At 36.8% G+C, this 21,040-nt stretch overlaps 4 protein-coding genes across 4 annotated transcripts; 3 read left to right on the plus strand and 1 right to left on the minus strand.

Annotated features, from left to right (window-relative positions):
- Positions 1-309: 309 nt before the first annotated feature.
- Rpp30 (ribonuclease P protein subunit Rpp30) lies at positions 310-2,443 on the plus strand. The gene is made up of 7 exons (XM_018545810.1): positions 310-814; positions 892-1,100; positions 1,411-1,479; positions 1,580-1,780; positions 1,927-1,994; positions 2,134-2,213; positions 2,293-2,443. The coding sequence occupies exons 1-7, from the start codon at positions 712-714 to the stop codon at positions 2,400-2,402; spliced, it is 840 nt and encodes a 279-aa protein (XP_018401312.1). The 5' UTR covers positions 310-711; the 3' UTR covers positions 2,403-2,443.
- Positions 2,444-3,426: 983 nt separating this feature from the next.
- LOC108778545 (uncharacterized) lies at positions 3,427-9,875 on the plus strand. Its single transcript, XM_018545757.1, has 5 exons — positions 3,427-3,679; positions 3,885-7,154; positions 7,726-8,561; positions 8,660-8,803; positions 9,328-9,875. The coding sequence occupies exons 1-5, from the start codon at positions 3,427-3,429 to the stop codon at positions 9,553-9,555; spliced, it is 4,731 nt and encodes a 1,576-aa protein (XP_018401259.1). The 3' UTR covers positions 9,556-9,875.
- A 1,320-nt stretch (positions 9,876-11,195) lies between these two features.
- Positions 11,196-14,683, plus strand: Reps (RALBP1 associated Eps domain containing). The gene is made up of 5 exons (XM_018545785.1): positions 11,196-11,661; positions 12,192-13,473; positions 13,558-13,622; positions 13,762-13,975; positions 14,222-14,683. The coding sequence occupies exons 1-5, from the start codon at positions 11,488-11,490 to the stop codon at positions 14,401-14,403; spliced, it is 1,917 nt and encodes a 638-aa protein (XP_018401287.1). The 5' UTR covers positions 11,196-11,487; the 3' UTR covers positions 14,404-14,683.
- Positions 14,684-16,389: 1,706 nt separating this feature from the next.
- Positions 16,390-20,202, minus strand: LOC108778611 (glyceraldehyde-3-phosphate dehydrogenase 2). Its single transcript, XM_018545836.1, has 5 exons — positions 20,136-20,202; positions 18,010-18,106; positions 17,695-17,934; positions 17,341-17,595; positions 16,390-17,255 (listed from the first exon to the last, which is right to left on the minus strand). The coding sequence occupies exons 2-5, from the start codon at positions 18,085-18,087 to the stop codon at positions 16,827-16,829; spliced, it is 1,002 nt and encodes a 333-aa protein (XP_018401338.1). The 5' UTR covers positions 18,088-18,106; positions 20,136-20,202; the 3' UTR covers positions 16,390-16,826.
- Between the last annotated feature and the right edge of the window lie 838 nt (positions 20,203-21,040).

Below are 21,040 nucleotides of genomic sequence, written 5' to 3' on the forward strand. Positions count from 1 at the left end.
ATAAACGAAACAAAGACTTATTTTTTCCCAAAATATGCTGTAACTAACAATACACTTCCGATTAATAATCATTCAGAATATCGGGAATAAAAGGTAGTTTTGTTAAATCAATTATTTGCGTGATGTTGCGTTAATTCCTGCTGCGTTATATATATATATATATATATATATATATATATACTATATATGTATGACATCTTAATAACTTCACCGTCGTTTCTCTATAATCTTTCTCGTATTCCATTTTTGCACATAAATTTATTTTGTAGTTAGACTTTTTAAGGAAATTTCCGTTCTTCGAATGTTTTCTATTTTTGAACTACAATAAAATCTAAATCGCGCGCGTTTGGTCAGCATTGATCAACGCACGCATGTGCCTGATGATTCAGCAATATGGCGGAAATCCACACAGCTGCGAATGCGAACAGCTGACTAGTTGAGATTTTACTTGTCGGAGTGATTGGCGAATATCGATTGCAGAAAGACGTAAGATACAACACACAATAAGGAGAAGTTTGCAACACGTGTAACACATGTAGTGTTCTTTGAATGCTTCTATAAAAATATATTCATTGAATTTCTTGCATTGTACTATAAAAATTCTTTGTAACATTGAAATCTACTTATTATTACGATACTCGATTTTCTTCTGCTCATCACGCTTGTTTAGCCATTACTTGTAGCAGAGAGATTGATAGATTTTATGAAAATATGGAATCCTTTAAATTAAATGAAGGCTTTTTCGACTTGTGTGTAAATATACCAGATGGAGGGATGGATAATTTGAACGATATCTTATTGAGGTTATATGAAAGTAAGTTAAGTGTGAAAGTAAATGATAGAAAGGAATTAAATGTGTTTTCGTTACCTTATGAATTTATTTGGCTTTAGTGGGTTATAGAACAGTGGCATTAAATCAAATTGTAAATGAGAGTGCCATGGATAATAATAAGAAAAAGAAGGATGAGACTAAACAAGTAACAAATGTGGTACCTGACCCAATTGATGTTTCAAAACTGAATGAAAAATGGAAAGGAAAACTGAATATACTTAATAGGCTAACATTTATTTGTTCAAATTCAGTGAAAGTGCACACATTGGTATACTTTAAATTTATATTGTGAAACCACATTTATTTTGAAAGAGTAATTCAAATTTTGACAGTTTAAATAAAATATTAATACATTATAAGTTAAGTAGATAGATGACTACAGTTCCTTGTATAAGCTATTTTAAAAACTTTATTCTGAAAAAGGAAAATAAAATGTATTATCCTGAAATCTTAAAATCCATTAATTTTACATTTCTCATAAGAAACTATATTACATGATTTTCAAAATAGAAGGTTTATCTCTCTACTGGAGTATAATAATAAAGTGTATTGTATTAAATATAATTTTGTTATCATAGGAACAATGTCCAAATTTGAAAAAATATGATATATATGCTCTTTCCCCAACTAAGCAAGATATGTTGGAGGTTGGTTGAACTTTATATTGAACTTTTGTAAATTGTAATTATAATGTTCAATATTTTTAATTTCTGTAATACACTTATCTCGTCTTTATTTTTCTTCTAGTTTGCTTGTCAAACCTTAAAAGCAGATCTCATTACGATAAAACCAGAAATTTCTGGCATAAAAATAAATCAAAAAATATATCGGCAGGCTGTAGCAAGAGATCTCTATTTTGAAATACAGTACGTAGATCTTTTAAGACCAGAAACACGTGTAGCGGCTCTTCATCGTTCTTATAAATTACAAATGTGCCGTGTAAGCATGGTATGTATATATTAAAATATGTATTAGATACATATAGATAGTAAATTCTTATTTAAGTCAATTTTTATATTTCATTGCTGTTGTAAATAATACAGTTTAAATATGCTTTTTATCAATACATTAAGTCAGTCTATTTTTATGTGTAGAATATAATCATATCTAGTGGTGCAAACAATAGGAATTTAATCAGGAATCCTTACGATATTGTAAATCTGTATCCTTTGATATAATATAATATAATATAAGTATAATATAGTGAACTTTATATAAAAAATTCTTTGACGAAATTATGCATAAAAGCATTGCGTATATTATATTATCCATAATTATTCAATTTTTATTATGACGCATAGTGGATTTGTGTTGGGTTTGAGACGAGATAAAATAAAATCAGTTATATTAAACGAATGTCAACTTCTTCTTTTAAAAGCAAGTAAGTCATTGTATGTAAAGTCATTTATCAAGTCTACACGAAACTGAATCAAAAACATTTATTATTTTATGTATTTCAGAAAAGCGACTATTTGGCAAGTCAGTGTTTGCGATAGAAATTGCAAAAAATTCGGATGTAAGTGACGACGAAGAAATACCAAAGAAGCAAAGTAAAAAATCTCTAAATTAAAAGTTTTTTATATTCTATTTTATAAGAAATTCTATTAAACATTTAACATGCTATTTATATATATATTTTTTTAATAAATCGTATTTATATAAATTGTATACATTTTCTAATTTTTATTTCGTGATTCTTGTATGTACATACAATACGGTAGTATTTATGCATATCGCGATTGTTTTTTTCAGAATTTTCGATCGCTTTTTAGAATTGCACAAAATTTTACCTGGAAGAGCCATCTGTTAGTCTGTTTTGTACCTTTCTAGTAAGACATTGCATGCTTATCCTACTATTTACGTAATGATAAAACGTTACAATATTAACAATATTAAATTATAACATTTATTCTTGATTCATATTACAGTTCATCTTTTTTAAATAACAAAAAATTTTTATTTAAAATGTTTCGATTATTTATAATAATTATCTAATATATCTTCTAGTATACTACTGTTATCGAGAATCGATATTACTAAAATAGTATTAGATAGAGTATTATTTATAATTAACTATTTGCTTATTTAAAACATTGTGGAATAAAAATAATTTTTTTATAAATTTGTAAAATTCTCTGTAAGAAGTTAAATGAGCTTCAATCAACAGCTGGTACAGCGGCTATGTTCATCTCGATTAGATAAACGACTATCACTATGAGTTCAAAAAATATATATGTAAGGATTTTTTAATTATCATTATCTTAACTTTATTACATTTAATGTGATGCATTTTGGTGGCAATATATATTATCATAACTGCGTTATGGTCTTATTCAAGTAAATAATTATTTTTTCATAAAGTTAAGTATAATACAATTATCAATGCGAAGTTAATATAATGAAGTGATGTAATTTGACGTGTGAATGCGAAGAACGTAACCAATTGCTTCTAAGTTTGAATAATTCAATAAATATCCCGGGGTAATTACATTGCGATACCGATAACATGACAGATTCTGTCGTCTAATAGAAGCTGCTAACGTTGGCTCAGAGACGGTGGAGGATTCAATTTTGGTTTAAGGACCAAGCGGATCATGCGCTCGACGGCCGCGCGTTCAAATCGATCGTCCGTACATCACCTCAAGTCATCCTCGATCCCAAGCCCATCGACAACGTCGTCTACTTATCATCATCAACAGCAGCAGCAACAGCAAATTCTATATGCTCCCGTCAGTAGTCCAATGGTGACTCTTCAACCATGCGGAACAGCACTCCATCCTTCATGCGTTTATCCAACCGTTCAGTCTCACATTATTTCACCGAATTCCACCCATTTACAACTTCAAGGTCTGAAAAATAGACTGTAGTTCGAATTAATCTTGTTCGAATAAATCAGTTCCTTTTTCCTTTCTCCATTCTTCGCGACTCTGTTTAATAAAATAGTCTTTCAATAAAATATAAAACGGTGTGAAAAATAATAAAAACATTGCATACTTTAACACCGTTATGTAAATCGCGAAAGTAATAATTAAAATATTCCGTGCGAATACAGGTAAAAGCAACCGATGGCACGCCAAGAACAAACCGTCTCTCGGTCAACAGTACTGTCAACAGCAGCCACAGCAACAGCAACTCTCGTACAATCCAAAACCTGTAGTACTTTTCGACCAGCCGCCCACCAGCGTTGCATCAATCCCTCCGTCGACCACATCCTTTCTAGTAGCATCATCCACGTTTACCCATGCTGGACCATTGCACAACGAGCATTACAGTAACAATTCTGGAGTGACGCATCTGTTACCGCAGCCCTTCAATTTTAAGCCGCCCGATATGCAGACCCTCTGTCTCGTCCAAGATCGACAGAACATTCAGCAACAGCAACAGCACCCGATGCAGAATTCCTATTATAATATCTCGGCCACAAATACTTGTAGTCTGCAAACTGTCAACGCCAACTCGTCGACTTTCCCGCTTGCCAGCCTCAATCCTTACACCAGCCTAGGTGGTAGCTTCAACAATAATCAATTTCCAGTAACGGTGCAGTCATCTCCACTCTTCTCGAATCCGCCTGTTGGTTTAATGCTTGCACCACCAAGAGGAGACAAGCCTTCGTCCACATTAGATTTCACACCGTTTAAGCATAACGCGGACACATCGAGCGCCTGCGAGTCTCAAGTCGTTCCAACCGGTCAGAACGAGAATGGCTGGCCTTCCCAGACTGAGACGTTTTCTAAGAATGACGCGCAAACTGTCACGGGAAATAACAGGAGCCTCGAGTCCACCGAGTGTGCTTTGCAGAAATCTCTCTCTGTCGTCGCGAAGACAGATGAGGAACATTACTCTGACGAGTCTTCGAATAGCTTTGACTTTACTATTGAAGCCGAGAAAATGGTCTCCGCTCTGTGTAACACGACGTCTTCGAACGATTTAGGCAAGGAGGAAACGAGGCCTGGCAACAAGATTGATTCTACGTTGTTCAATGGTGCAGGCGACAATATGTCTAACAAGACAAACTGGTTTATAGATTTCTGCTCCGAGTACGAAAACAAAATGTCAATAGGCGTTCAAACGGACGATCCGAGCGTGGACAGATCGCAGTATCCAGAGCTGATTCGAAAAACGGCTTACTGGGGATGCACACTGGCTGAAAGTGTTCTCGAGTCGGAAGATTCGCAAACGGATTTCAAACGGACCTGGTTAACTTGTCTGTCATCTGCCACCAGAACGGCAATCACAAAATCCTCGACATGCATCCCGGTCTTTGCGGGGGATCGAGTTTTTGCCGACGATCTCATAAACGCTCTTCTACGCATTAGCAATGGATGGCTGAGCCTTGATAACTATCTGAACAAACAGCATTTTCCCAATTTATTGGACAGATTGGATCCTGAGTTGATTGCGTGCTTTCAAACGTGGGAAGAGAGCACGTGCGAATTACTGAAGCAAATAGTGCGAACCTTCCAGAAGTTTGGAGAAAACAAAGAGATGATGGACCAGAAACGCAATGTGACATCGTCATTTCCAGGCGACGTGTCGCTTTATACGACCTACAATCTTTTCGTTCCGTTGCCTTCGAATTCTCTTTCTCAACAACGTCTTGAAAAATCTTCTTCGTTAGAAAAACCGTGCAGCGCGATATCGGCATCGTTACCAACCAGCAGTCTGCGTAATATTCAATATAACTCCAACTGTCAGCAGGAACAACAATCGATGAATCTTAAAGAAAGTAAATTACGGAGCAAGTGGACGATTACGGAGAATTTATCGTCCATGATTAACAGCACAAAATCCATGCCGAACGTCTCGGTGTGTCCCTCCGACAGTCTCGGAAGTCATAAACTTCGCACCAAAAATGCATCATCTTCCAAGAAATTTGACTTCACTCGGAAATCGCTGAACGCCGAATTCTGCCAGCTGAAAAACAAAGTAATGGAAAGCAGCGCGGACGCAACGAAGGATAAACGACAGGATTACACGCCGGAAGATAAGCTTACGACATTGCTCGATAATACCGAATCCATCCGACTACAACATCCAGCGTCAAATACTCCTATAAGCTACAGCGGACTGTATGCGCGGAATTGTTTATCCTTCACGTTTCCTTTATCTGGCCATTCAGATTCTTCGTATTCTACTCCCAACACGGGAATTCCAACGTATAGAGTCAGTTATCCCTCTTTGGGGCCTTATCCTAGTACCGATATCAATTCGAAAAGCAACAGTAACACCGAGCAGATTTATGGAGTTAAAACCGCGAATGTCAATCCAGTTTATGTGAAATCGCAAACTGAGCAACTAGAACTCCCAGCCGTGCCTAGAAATAAGGTGACCCTGCTCAGTCAGATCGAGCCACGGACATTCGATAAGGAGTCCGAGGAAATGGCAGCCAACTTGTCGGCCTGGTTCGCCAGCATGCGAAACGCACAGCCTCCAGCGACCGCCTCGACCTTCGAGGAGCCAAGGACGAGCTCGGCGCCGCGATTATTCGTTCAAGAGATGCCCAAGTACTCGATGATTATAGCCAAGCAACCGCAGTTTGACGCGAACCGGCAGTTCCAGGCGTTGCAAAATCTGCCGAATATCCAGAGCACACCTTGGGCCGCTAGCAACTTCATCGACAATCGTTTCCACGTGCAACAAGCGCCCGAAGAGTACGACAGTTCTGAAGACGTGCGTGTGTACATGAAACCGGGCAGCTACAACGTACCGAAGAAGAGACATCAGAGAAAACCCAATCGTCGATCGAGCAACAGCGCATCTCGCAACGTACACGCGAGCAGTCATCACAACGTATGCGGTAATAATGGAAAGAGTGTACCGATACCAGCATCATCGACGCCTCTATCTCATGCGAACGTGACAACCTTGTCCACCAACATCGGCAATACCACGCTGATCAAGACTTCGTTCCCGCCAGCTTCGCAATTACCCGTGCCTCTCTTCAAGCTTGAGAGTTCACCTAGGATCTTAAAACGCACAGAATCTCTGTCGCAGGACACTCGTCAGGATGTCACCTGGAAAGCGGCGTGTGCCTCGGCTGAGATACTTCTTGAAGCCCTTAACGTAAAGGACTGTGGTAATATGTCTAAAAACGTCGATTGCAACGTCGATAGTAACAGCGAGAAGGAAGATAAGAACGAAGATCCTGCTGAAACATTAACAATCGTATCCCAGAAGAGCGATCCGAAATCATTGATGCATGATACCGCTGACTGTGCGTCGTCCTATGAAGCATCAGAGGATGATTCAGAATCCACGTGCAGACTATCGCCTAGCATGAGTGTAATATCGGTGTCTCAATCGCGCGAGGATGAGAATGGTAAAGGACTTTATAAAATATCATATATGTATATATACAAGATTTTTTATTAATATGTTTTTTAGATAATTCTAGTGAAATTTTTTCTCAGAATTTTTCATTTTTCAAATTATTTAAATTTCCAAATTTTGGAATGTTTTTATAAATTTTTAGAACATTTCCTAGCTTTTTTTTTATATAAATTGGAACTTTTTATAGAAGTGCTGACAAAATCTACACATCTTATCTAGAATTCTTCATATTTTGATAAAAAACAATGTTCTATATATATTTTAGATTTCACATATATGAAAAATTTAAAGAAAACCTGTAGACTTCTTTAAAAAAAAGTTCCAATTCGTATAAAAATTTTGAGAAAAGTTTTCGCCAATGAAAGAACTAATTAACACTATTTTATTAGAATAAAAAGTAAGAGCATGTTATATTAAAATAATAAACTTCCTCACGGATTTCACGTGTATTCCGTTACTCGGATTATCGAAACTACTTAAAAATGTCTCGCGATCTTTTTGCAGGTGGTACCTAATAATAAGCAAAACAATCCTTTTCTAAAAAGCATGTTCAACAGCTCTCGGTATCAAGACCAACGTGAAAACGGATTCCTGGCTGATCAGGACTCTCAATAACGCGAGCATCATCGGCAAGCAGAAGCGACAGAAGGACGACGTAGATCGACAAAGTTCAGAGTCTTCGAATAGCTCGGAAATTGACGTAAAACCGTATCAGCTCGCATCGTCGTTAACCGCTCAAGCAGAGATAAAGACTCGTGCGACAATCGTCGATAGCGAATATCCAGCGATCTTCTCTTGTGAGCATGTTTCTACTTCTTTCGCGAAGAACGACAAAACGTCGACAAAAGAATTGGAAAGTCACGTTGGAAGAGCCACGTATTCTGAAACAGTACGAAGATCCATGAAAACAAACAACCTGCACCTTGAAAAGAAAGAGCCGCTCAAGTCGTGCGCGACCAATTCAATGGTAACCACCGTAATACCAATTCCTGGCCGCAAGTGTCAGAGGAAAGACCCCGTACAATCCTATCAACTTTTATACAAATCACGAAAATCAGCCGACAAGAAAAGAATGAAAAATGCGGATAGCAACGATCTGCAACTGGAGGAGGGATCGTGCATGAAAGTCAATGCTGTCAGGGTAAACAATATGTCAACTATCATGAAAACGAATCATGGGAAGAAGAAGAACTTGGAACATTTGGAAGGCAAGAAATCGGGTGATCGTGGCTGGACAGTGTGGTGCAGTTCCAAAAGAAAACAGAGCCTCAGTCCTTTGATATTCAATAAATTAGAAACGATTCATCGAACTATCTGGCAGATGGACGAGGCGAAGATTATCAAATATACACTCTCGTATGACAACAAGGACGACGGCCAGTCTTTATCCGCATTAATAGTTAGTTTAAAAATAAAAGAAGACAAAAAGCAATATACATGTACATATAAATATGTATACATATAATATTTAAAAAAAAATTTTTTTTTAATTTTCAGATGGAAGATCACTGCAACATCCTTAAGAGCCCGATGTTTCTCGAGATTATCGAGTACAAGTTGAAGAATCGAATTTACCATAAAGTCGAACACGCTGTACAAGATTTCCGTCGCATTATTAACAACGCGAAATTACATCATCAGGTTTGTAGTAAATATAACAGACAATTTTTTTGTGTCTCATTTATTTCCTTATTTATAATAATATAATATAAAAATCACATAATAAGAGATAATAATGTTCAATTATATAAAAATCGTATGATACGATAAACCGATGCGTGAAATTGCATCATTTAATTTTCAAAACTAAAAATTGAATTTAACAGTTAAATTTTTTAAAAGAAATTGAGTATCTAAAGGCGAACTTTTTTCTTGATTTTGTTTAATTCGCATAAATTTCAATTAAATTATTCTACAAATCTACAATGTGCTTTTTGTTTCCTGTTTCTCGTTTTCTGCTATTTTTTACATCTTATCTGTTTGCTTCTTATCTCGTGTTTCGCTTGAGATAAAAGTTAATGAACTTCGGAAGAAACAAGAAATATAACTATCAATAAAACGGTTGTAAAGAGGTAATAAAGCAAGAAACAGGAAATAAAGAATACATTATAGAATAGAATTTAGAGCTTTTAGAGGGTCTCAGAAAATGAACGTTCTTTTTGCAGCATGATGATGAACGAACGAAAAAGATTGAGGTGCTCTCAAAGAAATTGGAGGATTTAGTCGAAGAACATTTCGGCAATTTGGAATTTGACAGTATTACCAACAGTCCGGGAGAAGATTCATCTATGCAACTGCGATTTAAGACATCTGGACAGAAATTGATCGCCGGACGCTACGATAGCACGAAGAAAAATATATCGATCATCGCGGAGGATTCTTCGCTCTACTGACTGTTGCTTCTCGTCGAAATAAAAACTCTAAATTAAATTATTGCAACAAAGCTATTAGCGAAAGTAACGTTCTTTACGGAACATTGTGCATAAGAACTTCTAGTCACGAATCATTTTGTACGGTTAATGATGTAGGTGTTTTCTTTTTTCCATTCTCGAATATCGGAATCGCTGTCCGGTGGCTATAAACTACTCGTTGAATTTTTCTGTCTCCGAATAATTTTATTAACTATGGAAAATGCGCGTGTGTTCTGTCTGCTGACAATAATCTCAATTTCGTAACGATATGTTTTAGTAAAGAAAGAAAAACTGTATTAAATGCGAACAATCATCGGACAGTATCGAATTTATTTTTATATGAAAACGAAAGTAGCGTGCAATAGCAAAGTATCAACGATATAATGTAATTTCCACGTTCATAGTTACGGCTTTACTTATAAAACAATTCGATCTTTTAACTTCGATGCTCGTGTTATTCAGCATCGAAGTTAAATCAGTTATATCGTTAGATCAGAGTAATATGAATCGTAAAATATATATTTCGCTGACTAGTCTGAATTAATATTATTGTTCTAAGTCTTCTGTTTGCAATCTAGTGTGTAAGTAAAATTAATGAAAGTATTATACAGATATTAAGCAAAACATTGAAAGTATTATACTGATTTTACATCACGAAGCGCATAGCAGTTCGTTTTCGAGACTCGAAATTCAAGTAATGAAGCTGAACAGATATGGATTGACACATACAGAGAAACTGATTAGAAACTTATTTTAGAGTCATTTTTTTTTTAATTATCTCAAAAATGCTAATTTTTTTACTTGTATTTGCATTTTTATATTGACAATGATATGTACAGGGTGACAATTAAGAAAGTTTGGCCACAAAGTTTTGTATTTATCAAATTATTACTCAAGTAGCAAGCTACAGCGTCATTGCCATCATTTTCATGTTAAAATAACGACAAATAAAAGTCAGCTTATTACGTGGGTAGTAATACAGTAATCTATAGTGTATAGTAATGTATATAAAAAAAAAGAAAAAACTCTGGAGTATTACAGCTCCATTATCTTAATAGGGTTGTTTTCGTTGTTCCGTATTCTTGATATTTAAAAACACAAACATTCAAAACTAACTCTGGAAGCTACATTATCTTATATTAAGACTGCTTCCATCGTACAGAACATTTTGTGTCAACAGTGTCTTCTAAAAAGAAAGCAACCAAAAAGTCTCTGCATTAAAACATTTTCATCGGTTACAGTTTATAGTGAACATCGCTTTATTAACTATCTGAGAGAATTTATCCATGGAAAGATGCGCGAGCATTATTGTGATGTATTTCCGAAAGGCCTACTTAAATATCACAGAAGGTAGCTATTTTGAACGTTAATTAATTACTTTTGCTTTTGTTTAATAAGATTTAATTAACCATCCCGAGTTTTTTTTGTAAATATATTAATGTTTTATTAAACACAAAACTTCGTGGTTAAGCTTTTTTTTTTTATCACTCCATATAAATGTATATGTATCTACGACAAATACAAAGTTACTATATGCACGCATCACCGCTGAGAAGTTGACACTTCTTTATGGGGGGCGAGTGTTAGTCGACACGGATTATGGTAACGTCAAACATCACGATCGCGCGCCAGCCGCAGCCAGCCGGAGATAGCGATAATCATCGTAAACGGAGTTGCAGGCGTAGCGGCTAGCAAACGACATTTCTCGCGTTCTTCGGCGGAAAACCGCGAGAGAGATGCGGATGCGACCGCTGCGGATCGCCGAGAAGCAGAGCGTGAAGCAGGTACGCGAGTGAGCGCCGTGGGAGAAGAGGAGAGCGGCCTGCTCCGGGACGACGCGCGGCAGCCGGGGGACGGACGAGGCCCGGGGACGAGCACCGTTCTCGGCCGCGCGAACGCGCCAACCTGTCAACAATGGATTGGGAGTTACTGACGATGGCGAGTCTGCATCTGACTGCAACCGAGCACCGTTACTACGGCGACATATTCATCTACTGCTGCGAAAACGCGGACAGCGACAGCGTTCCCGTCATCAAAGTCGCCGAGTTGTTGCGCTCGGCCAACCTGCCGCGGGACGTCACGATGAAGGTGAGCTTTCGGTGGCGCGGTGGAAGTGCGTTCCTGACATTTGACGTTTCCTTGACACATCGACGTTGAGCCGTGACAGACTTCGTCTCGGTGTCCCAGAGCTTCCAGGTGATACATGTGCAGGTGGGACAAACGAAACATTAGGGTCCGCCTGTGGAGGTTATGTCGCAGCAGCGGAACCGATTAATTCGTCGATGAAAAATATCGAGTCGTTTCTTTTGCTTTCCATGATTATTCATAGCTGGCTTGAGCTTCGCGAGGATTCTTTTCGTATTCTTTCGCACAAACCTCTAAGGGATGTTCTAAGGATGTCCAGATGTGTCTCTATGTTCTTGACATCCTGTAAGGATTATGTGTACCTGTAATGTACGTTAAGTTTTTATGAAAGGCAGACTGCTATCGTTGTCATTAGACAATTGTCAGAAGAGAAGATAAACAAAAAATAAAGATAAAGCATTTCGTAAAAACTCGGTTGTGTATGACTATATATATTTGTTAACATTGAATATATATATTTTTTCTATTTGTAGATATTGGACATCTGCGTGGGAACTAAAGGTAACACACATCTTGGCAAGAAGCAATTCTATGCAGTGCTGAAACTTATTGCGGTCCATCAAGCTGGTCTGGAGATCTCCAGAGATATGATAACTGCATCTTTGGATGTTATTACTTTGCCAAGATTTACGTGGCCAACCTCTGGTGACGAGGAAGGCAGAAGAAGTCCAGACATAACTAGAGGAGCAAAAAGTAGACATCATGCTCCCGAGAGCACTACCGAGAGTGAAAGCGAAGCAGAGTCCCCACGTGAGACTGGTGGCAGCACAGATTCTCCTACACCGACGAACAGCGTGACTCAAGAGAGAAATGACGGTATGTTGGGTGGCGAGACAATTCTGGATTCTGTTTCTGGAGGTTGGCAAGGCTTATTAGTTTCCGAAGAGCAGAGACAACTGTTAGGCACTGAAGAGGAGAGCTCGGAGCGTCACAGCAGCGACGAAGGTGATGGAGAAGGTGATGGCTCCGGTTTCCCTCCAGAGGAAGTATGGATTATTAGCGATGAGCAGCGTGATTATTACGCTGCGCAATTCGCGCAGCTGCAGCCTGATCCGGAGGGTCTTCTGGCCGGGCCTGTAGCCAGAACATTTTTCGAAAAATCACGACTCCCCGTTTCCGAGTTACGACGTATTTGGCAGCTCGCAGATGTCACGAGGGACGGGGCACTCAGTTTACAAGAATTTTACGTGGCTATGCATCTCGTCGTACTAAGGAGGAACCATGTTCCTCTGCCCGACGTTTTACCTCCGTCCTTGTCGATTCTGTTAGTCATGCAAACAGCAACAACTGCCGCGCCGCAAATCCCACCGGCGACAACTGCTCAAAAATCATCACCGAACTCCGCGAACGCTCGCGAGAAGAATAGAGAATGGACGAAGTTCGTGGATTCGCCGACTGGAGCGAGCAGTTCCTCAGTCACTAGTCCAGGATTGCAGCTGGTGAATTTCGATTTTCAAAAGTCAGCCGTCGAACGCGACCCAAAGATCTTACATCCAGTACCGCTGCGCTTAACGCCTGAAGCAGCGATTCTCGCTTCAGGTGCTAACGGCAGCAGTAGCAGTTGCACAACCTTAGGGGACGACGATCTGCAACATTCTGCAGCGTCGTTAGTGCAACGACCTCTCGCAAAGAAACCATCTGCGGCTCCAGAAGACGCTGTTATCGTGACTCCTAAAAAGGAACCACCACCTCCACCACCACCTAGACCGTACAGAACACATGCGCGCAGTTCTAGTCTCGATCTTAATAAATTAGGTACATATTCATTATCGATATACTTCACGATACTGCAATTACAAAATTGAAGTCTTATGCTATAAACTTGCATATTTTTTATAGGAAAAAATGGTCAAAGTTTTCTTGGAGCACCGCCGCTTGTACCACCTAGAATCTCTCCAGGAATTGTAAGTTTCTTACATACGAAAATTTTCTTATATCTTTTTGAAAGACGAAATATTTCATTCTACATATCTTGTAAAAAATGTCAATTTTTTTTACATATTTTTTTATATGAAGGACTATAACAATTCGTTTTTGCTGCAGACTTCGCCTCGTAAATTAGTCGGCCAAAGGAGCGAAGGTGAAGGACAAAGAACGTTAAGCGAAAGTCAGGCTTTTGTCGCTGACTTCTCTCATTTTTCTCCTAAGAATGAATTACCTGAAAATACGTTATCATCTATAGAAAACACAGTACCACAATCTCAACAATTCACTGGAGTCTGTGGAGCATTTCATATTTATAGAAAACCGAGTCCAAGTAAGAAATTATCTCATTATTTAATCTCTCAACATTTAACATTTTCTTTGTACTTGTAGTTACAGTTTAACTTTAACATATTTCTTCTTTATTTTATGCAATTAATAATATATATTTATAAATTTAAATTTGATTTTTTCTTAAATATTAAAGATACTTTTAAAATAGATGCTTCAAACTATTTTTTTGATCGTGTCTTTATTTTCTATAATTATGCTGAATAATTAAAATATGATCTTTTAACAGAACGAGATGGTGGCGAGGAAGAGAATAAAAACGAAGCAGAGGATGAAAAGAAATTAACCTTACAAGAATTAAGGGAAAAGAATGCGGAACTACGCTTAGTTTGCGAAGAACTAACACGTGAATTGGCTAGCGCACTTCAAGAACGTATAAATCTGCGTGCAAAACTCTTGCTCTTGACTTGATGTGATTACTATTCGCTGTCATTCATTTGTTCGAAGTTACGAGGTATTAATCCTCAAATCATTGTAAACACATGTATTTAATACGTTATGCTAGTCTAGAAAACTCTTCTTTTTCCAATGAAGTATTCATTTACATTTATAACGATCATTGAGAGACAGATGCGGTAGGTGACGCGATTTACAAAAAGAAATATTGCATAGATATTTTATACTTGAGATTGAAAGAATGACTACGACATAAATTATGAATCATGTATATACAAAACTGAGATTACGATCTCTAAATTGATATATAACAAACGAATTTGTTTTTAATCAAGTTTACAAATTATTGTTCACGTTTATATGTAAAAGTGTTAAAATATTCATTCTGGTTTAAAGCCTGTGTTATCAAATTTCTCCCTGTGATTTATTGACTTGTATATTATGTTTTGCAGTGAAACTTCCTTTTTTTTTTATTGCTATGAATTTATATATATATATATATATTTCCAACAAGTCACACATACAAATGTATCTATTATACCGTTATTCTATCTGAGTATAAATATTTGAAACTTCTAATTGTGATTTCTATGCGCAAAAACTTGTTTTAACTTTATAAGAATTATATATTTCATATTCCTCTATAAACTGATGAATCTCTTCTAAAGAGCTTTGTTCGTCGTAAACGAAACGATAATATGTTCGAGTATTTTGAATCGTAATTCGTAAAAAACGAATAAGTATTTATTGTTTGCAACAAAATCGAATTGTATTTCGAACTGAATTTTCGTACTATATAAAACTTTTCCGAAAAAATAGCACATTAATGAAGAAATGGAATAATCAGGATTGTTATGAAGTTACATATATTCGATGATAACAAGTACCTATAAAATACCTGTTAAACGTTGAAGAAAGATATATACGAGAAAAAAGTGGAATCTGCAGGAACAGAATGCTTGAGAAAAATTAATTTATATAGATCTATAATGCTCAGAATCAATTCACATTGAATACATCGATTTTGGTGTAGCAATTCTTTGAAATGATTATAGCGATTCCTATTGTAGATTTAAAGTAGATGCCGTAGTTGGTGCAAAGTGCAAACTAAGGTCTGAGAAGAATATAGATCTATCAAAGAGCCACATCCGCAACGAGTTATTCGATAAAAACCGAATTAATATAATAATCATTATTCTTAATATTTAATAATAGCGATTATATACTCCATAGACATAGAATTGCTTTATAGAAAAAATTACTATTATTTAAATAAAATTTTTAACTTCTTACTCTTTAAACATTTTGATCTTAATAAAACTAAATTCTTAATTAAAATTAAATCTCCGTGGTTTAACTCTATATAAATTTTAGCGCATTATTTATAAATCGCCATTTTTATCCGGTTAAATATTTATTCATAAAACTTTTTTCATTTTCAAAATTTTTACTTTATTTTCCTATAAATAGCGGATAAATCAATTTGCCAAGCGAATGTCGTTACTATAAATAACTCTTTGTGCCATATAACGCGAAATTTTTAAATATATATCATCAGTAATCATCTTATCAAATATCGCGAGACTTAGAAGTAAAAGCTTGGAAAATCAACGAGTCATGCAACAAAAATTTTTTTGTAACTATGTAACAGATATTGTGTAAAAATTATAGAAAATTAATACTTATATCAGAATTGTGTCTGATTTATTGTCTGCAGTCCTGTAAAAAAGATGTATAACAATGTAGAATACGTAAAAGTGTCTGTCAAGTATGAATAAAGAAACTACTTTAGTTTCATAATAATTTTTATTGATGTCATTGTGTGAATGGAAAAATAATATTAATTATTCAGAAGAAAAAAAAATCAGAAATACTAATACATCTCTTAAATATGATTGAACGAATGATGCAAGTTGAGTATTGCAATTGCAATTCTATACAGTATAACTTCCGTGGCGATGTACTGTGATGAAATTCGATGAATAAAATCGTGATGATAGATTTAACACAATAGAATCGAAATATATTCTTAACCCTATCATACACTTCTAATTTTATGTAATGTTTACTTTTGTGACACTGCAGGCTCTACTGCATAAGACAGAATATTAATTTATATTTATTTTATTGGTAAATTGACTGTAATAATAATGAGATAAATATGTAGATTATATATGAACACTATATAGAGCCTGTCTTATTTTTTATATTTCAATCACCGACGAATAGATATTACTTTATCTAAAATAACTGTGTGAGAAAGAATATACGCTCTAATATCCTTTATATTTTGGATTCCTGCTAGAAATTAATGATGCTGATTAATCCAGTGTTTCTTACAGTAGCTTTTTTTACAATGATATGCTCCACACAGTGACTTCGTATGGTGAGGCCGGAGCTAGGAGGACACAGATGAACAATCGACTTCTGAATACTATTTAGTTGTCCTTGCTTTGCATGAACTTGATCAAGTCGATAACTCGGCTAGAATAACCGAACTCGTTATCATACCACGAGATTAGCTTTACGAAGTTATCATTTAGAGGTATGCCAGCCTTGGCGTCGAAAATGCTGGAGTGGTTGTCGCCAATGAAATCGGCCGAGACAACGTCGTCCTCGGTGTAGCCCAAGATACCCTTCAGAGGACCGTCAGCGGCTTCCTTCACTTTGGCTTTGATAGCGTCGTAGGAAGCGGGTTTACCGAGTCGGACCGTCAAGTCAACCACGGACACATTGTGCACGGGTACACGGAAGGCCATACCAGTAAGCTTTCCATTGAGCGCGGGAATGACCTTACCAACTGCTTTGGCAGCTCCAGTTGCAGCGGGAATGATATTCTGTGCTGCACCACGTCCGTCACGCCACAGCTATTACCGGAAAAGCGTAATAAATGATTATATAACAACAATCTCGAATGATCTCTCTTGCTAAATAGCTATGTATGATACATACCTTGCCAGAAGGTCCATCAACGGTCTTCTGGGTAGCTGTGATCGCGTGTACGGTTGTCATGAGGCCCTCGACGATCTCAAAATTGTCGTGAACCACCTTGGCGAGAGGTGCCAAGCAATTTGTAGTGCACGAGGCGTTAGAGACAATCTTGAAGCTTGGATCGTAAGCGTCCAAGTTCACACCGACGACGAACATCGGCGCATCAGCTGACGGGGCGGAGATGATAACTTTCTTGGCGCCGCCTTCCAAGTGAGCCTACAAAAGCATTTGAAAAAATATTGAACTTCAGATGTACTAGAAGGATTCTACTGGAACTAAGTATGAATCTTATTTCGTTTCTATTGTTTCACATACGGATGCTTTTTCGATGGTCGTGAACACGCCAGTCGATTCGACGACGTACTCAGCGCCGGCCTTCGCCCATGGGATTGCTTTCGGTTCGCGCTCGCTGAAGACGGCGATCTTGTTTCCGTTCACAACCAGACAGTTGCCCTCGGCTCTGACTTCTCCCTTGAACTTGCCGTGGGTCGAGTCATACTTGAACATGTAGACCATGTAATCGAGACCGATGAAGGGGTCATTAATGGCGACGACCTGGTTGACAGAGATCTCAGTTTAGTAAAATAAATGTGACCGTGGCTAATTTACGGAACCGTCTTCCTTTCATACCTGACCACCGCGCTCCAAGGAAGCCCTCAGCACGAGACGGCCGATACGGCCAAATCCGTTAATTCCGATTTTGCTCATGTTGTAGTCTTGATCGCAACTGGAAAATCGGACAAGAACGTTACAAAACGCTACGCAACGATTATGGGTTTTCTGCGCGATTGCAGTGCACGAAATCGACGTGATTGCGTGAAATACATGCGAGAGAATCAGTCTCATCATTAGGAATTATTGTAACAAATTAGTAGACGTTAGGTTATAACGTAAATAGATATGCCATGTATAGTGATCCATCATATGCTTCCCCGCCATTTTCAGAATATCAATCGTGTTTCAAGGATGCTTATAAATATCGCATACGTGAAAGTTGATATTGATCGTGTAAACGCAACTATCAATGCTTTTATCATTTGAGTCTGTTTTCTTTTCTTATTAATCAAACATTATACTGTAGAGAAAGTATTCCGCAATATCGGTGTAATCTGTATTTAAGATTAAATCTGTCAGCAATGAACACAAATTGAAAAATCTTTCTCGTATATCATTTATTACTAAAAATAAAATAAAGTTATAAATATAACAAAATCAGAGTTATAAGCGTAACGAATTTATCAGGGAGATTCATAGATGCTTATGTAATTACTCGACGTAAACATAATTTAGTATTGAATTTATCTTTAAAAGTAACCGAGGTGGGAACAGTCTTGGCATCTGCCTCAACGGCACGACGTCTAATTGGGCACCGGCGAATCTTGTAGGTCAGGCAAGGTTAAAGGGGGTGTGTCCCGAGTTCCTCGACATCCCGGAGTCCCTGAGAACGATCCTGACCTTGCATGCGTGAAATTATCGGATCGGCGCGCGGCGGCTCGATAAAATGACGTAAATCGTCGTGCACCGCTACGCAACATCATGAAATTAACGTTCCTAACATAGCTAACATATGTAATTTGCACCGAGGGAAATCTATTTGAGCTTCTAACAACTTTGACGAAGCCTCGATTAACTAATTATTCGAGATCTACAATATTTAACGTAGATTGAGTTACTATATATTTTTTCTTAGTCCAAGGAAAGGAAGACTACTTAGGGAAGAGTACAATAAAAAGTTCTGCTATAATAATTAATCGCCAATTAAGTTAATCGAAATTTAATCGAAATCATCCTTATTATTCAAATGCATAGAAGGTGAAAATTACAATATCTATAATTTTGCACGACCAAATTCTTTACTAATAGAAATAAAATAACCTATCCTATAATTAATTTTATAGAATTAATGCCTGTTAAATATTAGATTTCCATGTATATATACGGATCAACTTTAATCTCGGTCCATGTTACTCTTCATTTTTTTCTAATCTAATTTTTAAAATTAGAAAAAGGAAGTTGTATCGATATTAAATTTAATTCTACATTAGTAGTAAGCAAGCAGAAGGATGATATATTAACAGTTCAGTCTTATATTTTTAAAATCATCTTAAATAATTTGTATCTTAAATTGCATTGATTTCACTCGATCTATGATCGTACAATTTCTTGAAATTATATTCAAGGCTACATTAAATATAAGCTCCAAATGTCGTGAAAGTACACCTCGTAGTCGCACGCGTGATATGTCTTTTATTACATCGTAATCCTTAAAACAAACGCTAGTGTAACCGCGTATGTAATTGTCGAGCAATGATATTGATCGCGTGAGAGCCGCCTACCGATAGTACCGATCGTCATCCGCGTCATCAAATAAAGGATTCTGTCGAATTTCAACGCGCGAACGTCACGGACGGCAAGAAAAAGGAATCACACCATCCGGTCGTTACGTCACCTCCTCGATTTTGTCACGTCGCGTTTCTCGAAGGCCTCTTTACAGAAGTCAGGATGTCAGGAATACAGCCGAAATGTTCTGCAGTCGCCGCGACGGCAAATGTTGGTCCAACCGACGTCATAAGAATGGCCGGTGCGACTTACGCCGCACCGCAGACGCGATTTACGGTTACGTGTCGCGTATATTCGGCCAAAAAATGACGAGCGAGCGAGCGATTAGCGAAGGATGATGATAATAGATCACTAGGAACAGGAAGGGAGGAAAGAGATAAAATGGGAGTATATTTCAAGTGAAAAAAATTACTCACACTTTGCACCGAAAAATCAGTTCCGCTTGATCCGGCTACTAACGAAGTAGTGTCATTTGAAGGGCACGGGTGCGATAATATAAAAAACGGTCCCTCGTGTCTAGTCGCCGACACTCGGAAGCCCACGTGACTTGATTATCGATTGTCGGCATGTTGACGTGCCGCGCGAAGTTCGAATAAATACAGTGTCGGTATCAGTAGATTTTAAATAGTTTTTTTAATTCTTTCGATTTTTTGGGATCTATTTTTAAATGTATAGTTTAATTTGCTTTTCTTGGTTTTTTAATTCTTATTGATAAAAATGAGCAGAAGTTGTTGTTATCTATCACGTTAATGGTAAATAGAGTTCCTTCAGTAGCGAACAGATCCGAAAAAATTGAAAGAGTTAAAAACTGATTAAAAAAATTTGTTAGAATTCTTGGAATTAGAAAAGATAAAGAGTTAAGTGAACCGATATTGAAATTAAACTATAATTAAACTATAAAATTAGTAGGAACGAGTATTATTTTAACGAGTATTAATTTAAACTCAAAGCATATACATATATATATATGTGTGTGTATGTATATGCACAGGGTGTCTGGAATTTAAATAATATTAAATCTTATAGGACCCGTAAGAAATAAAATCAATAAGAAATAGGCCTTAATGATCTTGCTGGATCTTGGATGCTTCTATAATTCTGTGTGAATTTATATACTACGTATATAGTTTTTTTTAACTTGATATGAATTTAATTGTCTAATAATAATATTTATTTTACTAAATTAAATTATTTTTATTTTACAAATTTGTGTATTATTGTACTCGTAGTATGTCCTATGTATTTAAATATATACATATTATGTAATATATATATTGTTTATTTTAAAATAAATAATATAAATAAATATATATACATATAT

Source organism: Cyphomyrmex costatus, unplaced genomic scaffold (genome assembly GCF_001594065.2).
Source record: "Cyphomyrmex costatus isolate MS0001 unplaced genomic scaffold, Ccosl1.0 scaffold502, whole genome shotgun sequence".
Taxonomy (NCBI): Eukaryota; Metazoa; Arthropoda; class Insecta; order Hymenoptera; family Formicidae; genus Cyphomyrmex; species Cyphomyrmex costatus.